General features: G+C 46.4%; 1 protein-coding gene across 2 annotated transcripts in view; it reads right to left on the reverse strand.

Moving 5' to 3' along the window:
• The window catches only part of LOC111158411 (mitogen-activated protein kinase kinase kinase kinase 3), a 199121-nt gene extending 196830 nt beyond the window's left edge, over positions 1 to 2291 (reverse strand). For both annotated transcript variants that reach the window (XM_022520409.1, XM_022520408.1), the window contains exon 1: positions 2172 to 2291. In XM_022520409.1, coding sequence (XP_022376117.1) covers positions 2172 to 2267 — 96 coding nt within the window. In that variant the 5' untranslated portion in view covers positions 2268 to 2291. The remainder of the gene's footprint in view (positions 1 to 2171) is intronic.
• Positions 2292 to 7603: the final 5312 nt, after the last annotated feature.

Below are 7603 nucleotides of genomic sequence, written 5' to 3' on the forward strand. Positions count from 1 at the left end.
ATAACAGCACCTATTTCACAGGATTGCTATAAGGAGTAAGTAAATTAATACATGAAAAAATCTTAAGAGCAGTGCCTAGCAAATAATAAGCACTCCATATATGTTTGTTCTCATTATCATTACCTTAAATGGATGACAAGAGTAATCAACTTATACCTGTATTGCACTTAGATGTCCTTAGGAAATTACAGGCCCTAATTTTTTTTACTTTTTAATCATGTGGCTTAACTACCAGCTGTTTTTTTCTAAATATAGTAAATACACAACCAATTATTTTTGTAAAGAACTCGAAAAGAACTTACTGTACACACTGCCACCTAAGACTTAGCCACTAGTAAAATTTTAGTTAACTTTTCAACTGAATATAACTAGACTCCCCTAACACTTCTGATCTATTTGGATCCATTCACTTCAACTTTCATAATCACCACCAATTCCAAAACACAGCAGTCGTTATTCTTATCTGGACTACTGCAGCGGCTGCTGCCTAACTATTCTTTCTCCTCCAATCTACACCACAGTACAGGTAGATCTTTTAAATTCAATTTTACTCCTCTACATAAAACCCTACAATGGCTCCCCATTGTCCTGTCCTAAAGAAAAAACTGTCCGCCTTAAAGACCTAAGGGGCCTGTATGATCTAGGGCCATTCTCTTTCTCTGGCTGCTCAAGCCACTGAGGCCTTTCAAATCCTTACCCCTGTTCCTTGGGGCCTCACAGCCTTCACAGATTATGCTCCCTCTATCTGGCATAATCTTCTCTCCCCATTGCCTCTGACTCCCAAAAGGAGATCAGCTCCTCCTGTTACATGCTCTCATAACCCTAATCTTAATCCTCTTTTCTCCTGGGCAGCACAAAATAAACTGCAATAAAATAATCTAAGTGGTTGTTTAGTGTTCTTCTCCCCCCCCCCCATATAAATTCCAGGTAAGACTTAGGAATATGTCTACCTTTTCCTGCCTGCTACAACCCAAGTACTTCGATGTCCAGTACCTTATACCTAATAGGTGTACACAAAACACCTGTGTTATCTTATAAGCAAAACTGATGAGACAAATGATGACAGGCAGCAAAATCATCCACAAAACAAGACTAATGCAGAATCCTGGCTGCACTGTGAGTCACCATACATCTTGCACTGAAGTAAAAGCAAAAACCCTATCGCTTAAACATGGGCAGAAAGTTCAGTTAGAACCAAACTTTCCAAAGTAAAATTTTCTCTGGATGCATCCTCAGATGTTATGTGAAACAGGACGAGTTCCACTTCAGTCACCAGTAAGAAGATACACAACTAAATCAAGATGCCGCCACATTTGGCACTATTCGCTTCTTGGCAGTCTCTGCGAGGCCAAGAGTTGAACTGGCCAGGGAACAGTGATTTATCTCCCACATTTAGAAGGGGTCCGTCTACAACAGGAATGCTGCACTACTAATGGACTTTGAATTCTAACCTAGTCAAATACTTTCCTGAGTATGCAATTCACTTAAAAAAAGGGGGGGGGCTGAATTTTATGTGTCATCGACAAAAGCAAGTTTAATGATGCATCATTGTCCAATTAGATTAGGAAGAAGCAAAGTTGCTTTTTCCTCCAAACCGGGGGGGAATCATACTAACGAGGTATCTTTTACAAACGAAAGTCAATAGTCGGAAAATCAAAAGAAGATGGTATGCGGTTGCTAAGAGGTGAAAGGTTGGGGGCTGTGGGTGGAGGCTGCCCCGAGTAGTAACTGCCGCCCCGTCCGGTGGTCTGCAGTGCCAGACCTACAGCGGACCGTCCCAGGTCCGTCTGACATACGCCAAACCCCCGCGATCTGGTTCGTCGCACTGACCCCGCGCCAATGCAACAAACGGCCAGACCCTCTCCGCGCTGCGCTGAGCAGAGCGGCCGGCTCGCGTCCAGCCCTTCCCGAGCACCGCGCGTCCAAGCAGAGCACTCAGGTAAGGGCTCCGAGGTCTCGGGGTTACCCGTTTGGCCCTTTGTTCGTTCCCAGGCAGCGAAGCGTCGGGCTCCCGCTCCTCCCCACCCCCCACCCTCCAGCTCCCGGGCGCCCGCGTCTCCTGCAGAGGGGAAGCGCAGACGCGGGCGCCCAGACGGCGGCGGCGCCCCCCGCCCTCCCCGCGGCGGGTCGCGACCCCGCGGCCTCGCCGGCGCGCGGCCCCTCGCCCTTACCTTGTAGACGTCGCCGTAGGTGCCGCTGCCGATGCGCTGAATCAGCTCGAAGTCCTCCTGCGGATTCCGGCGGGACAGATCGAAGCCGGGGTTCATGGCGGGCCCCGGGTGCCCCCCGCCTCCCTCCCGGGCAGGGGAGGGGGGGCGCTCAGGGGGCCACACGGAGAGTGGGAGCCGCGGCCGGCCCCCTGCTCCCCCGGCGGTCACAATCGCCCGGCTCCACGCTGCGGCCGCCGCCGCCGCCGCCGCCGCCGCCGCTCCTCTCACACAGCCGCCGCCGCTGCCGCCCGGGCTAACCGTCCCCGCCCCCGCAGCCCGCCGCCGCGCCGAACCCGGGTCACACCCACAAGGAGAGGAGAACACTCGCAGCCCCTCGCTCGGGGTGCAATTCCAACATGGCTTCCGCTTTCGCCGCTCCTCCCCCTCCCCTTACTCCGGCTCCTCCACCCTCCTCCCCCTTTTCCCGGTTCCCGCCCGACTGCGCAGCCGCGATCCCGGAGGGAGCGCTCTTCGGCCCGCGCGCGTGCGGCTCCGTGCGCGCTCCGGCTCCGCGCGCCTGCCAGGCGTGGGCGGGCGGCCCTGCAGCACGGGACCCCGAACTCGCACCGCGTTCCCGGGCCGCCAACCCGCACTTGACAGCGGCCGAGTCTTGCTGGGCAGGCGTGACTGCCCCGGGGTTCGCGGTAATTTGGGGGTGGGGGAAGGACGGGTGGGGGGTGAGGGGAGAAAGTAGCTCATATTCACTTCTCATTCCCCGAACGGCAAAGTTGGACGTTGCTGTATCACGTCCCAACCCTATGCAGGTAGTGTAGTTTTAATTTGCTAGGCAGCCAGTGTCCCCAGCTTATTTTCAGAAGCACCTACACACAGGACACAGCCGATTACCAGAGACTTTCTGGGACTGCGGAGAAGGGGTAGCCCTGAGGAAAGTGCTTGCTTTGACACCGGACAGGAGCCCTTGGAGCTGGCCTGCCGGGGTGCAAAAGAGGGCAGGCCTGGAGAGCAGCCAGGAGGCATGTGGGGTGGATAGGGCGTGGGAAACTCGGGGGGAAAAACACGCTGAGCGGCCGCCCACCAGCCCGAGTGGAGGGCGTGGGAAGCAAGCATATAGAGTCTAGAACTGAAGCAGTGATTGACCTTCTCTGGAGACGCTGAATTATCAAAGACCCGGGCGGGGACAGTGCAAGCCGTGGAGCAACCTTGCAAAGGAGAGGTGGTGGAGGGTGGAGCATGAGCAAGATTCATCCTGCACCTGAAATGTAAACACATGATGAGGCGGAAGCTCTTTAGTTTACCCACCTAAAGCCCCACCCGGCGTGAGACCCAGATTGTGAGCATGACATCCGATCTATGTGGACACCAGCTCAACTGTTAATACTTGTCCAAGAAGTGGAGGGTTAATTTTCTGTTCTCAAGAAACTGCCCATTGCCCACTAGGCATTCCAAAAGCTTTAACCAAATAGGTGATGGCCACTTGGATGATACTATCTTGAGTTTTGCTTCAGAAATACCTTCTTAATATCCATAGGCACCACACATTCTGACCACTAGTGTTCCCAATTGCCTGGTGGCTCCTGAGAAACTAGGTCTTATCAAACTTAAAAATAAAATAAGTATAATCAAATAATAAAGCCACTATACTTACAGTTAACTATCTCATACATTTTTGTTTTCAGTCCTTTTGCCTACAGTAAGATTGCATGTTAAGTTCTCAAATAAGTTGTTTATCTGAGTAGGTATTGACTAGAAGATGTTGGAAAACGACCATCTCTTCACCTATACAAGTAGCCTTCCAATTGTCTATTTTTTTTAAGATTTTATTTATTTATTTGACAGAAATGACAAGTAGGCAGAGAGGCAGGCAGAGAAAGAAAGGGGGGAAGCAGGCTCCCTGCTGAGCAGAGAGCCCATACAATAGGGTGCTCAATCCCAGGACCCCAGGATCATGACCGAGCGAGCGGAAGGCAGAGGCTTCAACCCACTGAGCCACCCAGGTGCCCCCAATTGTCTAATTTTTAATTAAAGTGTCAGTAATATGTGCTCATCTCTTAAGTTACTACCACGTGAGTGCTTATCATTGGATTTCTTCTAGCTAGATCTCACCTTAAGGCTCAGGTATCTTGAGAATTAAACTCCTAAATATAAATGTTATTCCATTCCTGCTTTTCTCTGTTTACGGCACTTGCTGGGGACCCGGACTGAGGTCTTTCTTCAGCTTGTCCACATTTGGAGAATTGTTTGGCCTCCTTAAGCCAAACATGAGAATAATTAGTCCAGGATTCAGATAAGCAGACCTAATAAACTATCCCAAATAGGAATCAGTTCTGCTCTCTTTCTCCGCCTTTTTAATACTGGAAAGCCAAATTCTCAGCATGAGAACCTGGTAATGGTTTCACTGTTTTGTTTGCTAGGATTATCATCTGTGCAGATAACTTCGCATTTGCATCACTAATAGATTTCTTTCAAAGGAGAAAGACATTTCAGTAGGGTTCAAACGAGTCTTTAAGGTTTTGTTTGTTCCATTTTGGCAGGACCAAGCTATTCCTTTTGAAAAAGGATTGATTTTCATGTGAGGGCCTGATTTGCCATGTGGGTTACAACATAAATAAAAGGGCTTTTGCAACTAACTGCTCACAAAGAATAAAATATTTTGTTCTTTGTAATATATACATGCAGATGCCAAATCTGATGTCTTTGTTTTTCCTCTTCCCAATGCTCCTCAACTTTGCTAGAAGTAACACTAATGATCACACTTCCTTTGAATCCGAGAAATAGCTTCCCTTTTCTAGGATTAGAAGCATCCTTAGAAGTCATCTAATCTTTTCAAGAACTGCTTCTACAGCATCTCTCCTGAATTTACTGCTACGTGTATACCTTCAGGAAAAGGAAACTCACTGCTTCCAAAAGCCACTCACTGTGTTTGAGATTGTGCTAGTGAGCGACCATAACAATAATAAAAACAATAGTGATATCTAACATTACCAGGTGCTTACAAGGTGCCTGGAACTGAGCCAAGTACTTCCTATGTGTTATTTAATTCTCACAACAACTTGATGACATAGGTTTTATTATCATAATTTTTTGAGGTACAGGCAGATTAAGCTGGCTCAACGTAACAAAAATCTGAAATTTGAACAGAAGTAAGACATGAAAGCCAGAAACTTTTTTTTTTAAAGATATTTTAATTTATTTATTAGAGGGCAAACAAGCACAAGGCGGGGAGGGGCAGAGAGAGATGCAGATTCCCCACTTAGCAGGGCCCCCCAGAAGGCCAGAATCTATACTAACCACTAATCTATACTCTAATCTATACTTAACCACTAATCTATACTTTGCTTTAGGTATACTTTTTAAAATTTCTCTTATGCTGGGACACCTGATTGGCTCAGTCAGGTCATCTGCCTCCAGCTCAGGTCATGGTCCCAGGGTCCTGGGATACAGATCCACATTGGGCTCCCTGCTCAGTGGGGAGTCTGCTTCTCCCTCTTCGTCTGCCCCTCCCCCCATCTCAAATAAATAAAATCTTTAAAAAAAATAAAATAAAATTTCTCTTATGCTAAGCTAAACTCTGCCTCCTTGTCATGCATTTAGAGTCAAAAATTATTAAATTCTAGTGGTATAGAATACAGAGAAGAAAACCACAGTGCCTGCCATTGGGGAGTTTTCAGTCTCACAAAACTGTGAGAAGCACAGAAAAGGGGCAGGAAAGCAGACAAGAAGATATAGGGAGATTCCTAAAGAAATATCTTAAAGACTGTGTTGCAGTTAGCCAGAGAAATGAAGGGGAAGTCATACACTCCAGGCTGGCCACATAGCCCTAGCCCCTTAAAGCTCCCACCCATGTAAGCATCACACTGTAGGGAGCAGGTAAAGGCTAAAATAGACAGTGTATCCAGATCACCCTTCTCTTGGCCCATCCTTTGTGGGTCTGTGGCTTAGGGATTCTTTAGTCTCTGTACCAACTCTGTGTTTTAGCCGCAGGACTTTTTGTCTAACCACCCATGAGATCCACTTCTTTGGCTTACTGACCTCATAATCACCACTCACATTTCAGTTTGCAAACAGCTCTGGGAAGGGAATACTGAGCAAGACTTAGCTCAAAAAAGACCCTACAAGAGAAGGAGAATCAGACCCAGACATATGTGAAGCAGTGACAGAAAGTTCCAGGGTGTTATACAACCTAGCCTAGCACAGCACTGAGCCAGGCTACTGGGATTCCTATCTTGTCTCCTTGTCCCCTTCTGAATGACCTTGGGAAGTTATGGAGTCAAAACTAAAATACATGTTAAGGGGTGCCTGGGTGGCTCAATCAGTTAAGCATCCAACTCTTGGTTTCAGCTCAGTTTGTGATCTCCTGGGTTGTGGAATCAAGCCCTGTGTCAGGCTCTGTCCTCAGCAGGAAGCTGGTTTGAGATTATCTCCTGCCCTGACCACCCCCACCCCATGTTCATTTACCCTCTCCCTCTCAAATAAATAAATTTTTAAGAATAAATAAAATACATGTTAAAGTCACCAGCTCCTAGACCACAACAAGCCCACAAAGTATTAATTACTATTATTTGTAGTATGTTTTAGAACTTTTTTTTTTTTTACCTTTTTTGGTGTAACTATTTTTTTTTAGTGTTATATTGGTTTCAGGTGTACAATATAGTGATTCAACCATTCCATTCATCCCTTGATGCTCATCACTACAAGTATATTCCTTAGCCCCATCATGAATTTAAGCCAGTCTCCCAGCCCCTATTTTAGAATATTTTGAAGGGTGGCAGTCATGGGGTTGGGAATAGAGGTATTAGGAAACAGATGTGATAAATCAGGTTTATAAGAAAACCTGATTTAAGGCCAGGGATGCTGAGGACAGAGAGAAGAGAAAGAACACAAGAATCATTAGAAGGTGGAATTGAAGAAGGTTTGGTGGTGTGAGGAAGCAGGCAAACAATGGGTGACATACAGAATTTCCAATGGGAAGGTCCCAAGAGGATGATAGTATTTGCCATAGTAGGAGGTATTAGGGTTATCTGGGGCAAGATTTTAGGGTTGGGTCAAAGTAAATAATTCTGTTTCCTATCTGTTAAGGTCGAAACGCTCAACTAGAAATATAAAATCAGTGACAAAAAAAAAAAATAGAGTTGAAACTTAGAAAAGATGTCAAGGCTAATTTCTAAATGTTGAGAATCAAAGTTTAGGAATATTTATTATCTATTAGGTGCCAAACACTATATTAGGTTCCAAAACTGCAATAGGGCATGGTCCCTGAATTCAAGTCAGGCTGCAGACAAATTCTCAGATAATTCCATTACAAGGAGATGAGTACTGAGGTGCAGGGAAGCAGAGCCAGAAGGAGATATAAGGTGCTGCTTAGGCTAATAATTTGGCTCTTTTTCAAGCCAACATATATTTTTAAATTTCATACATATATATATATATATATG

The sequence above is a fragment of the Enhydra lutris genome, unplaced genomic scaffold (genome assembly GCF_002288905.1).
Source record: "Enhydra lutris kenyoni isolate GAN:26980312 unplaced genomic scaffold, ASM228890v2 scaffoldscaffold59, whole genome shotgun sequence".
Lineage (NCBI taxonomy): Eukaryota > Metazoa > Chordata > Mammalia > Carnivora > Mustelidae > Enhydra > Enhydra lutris.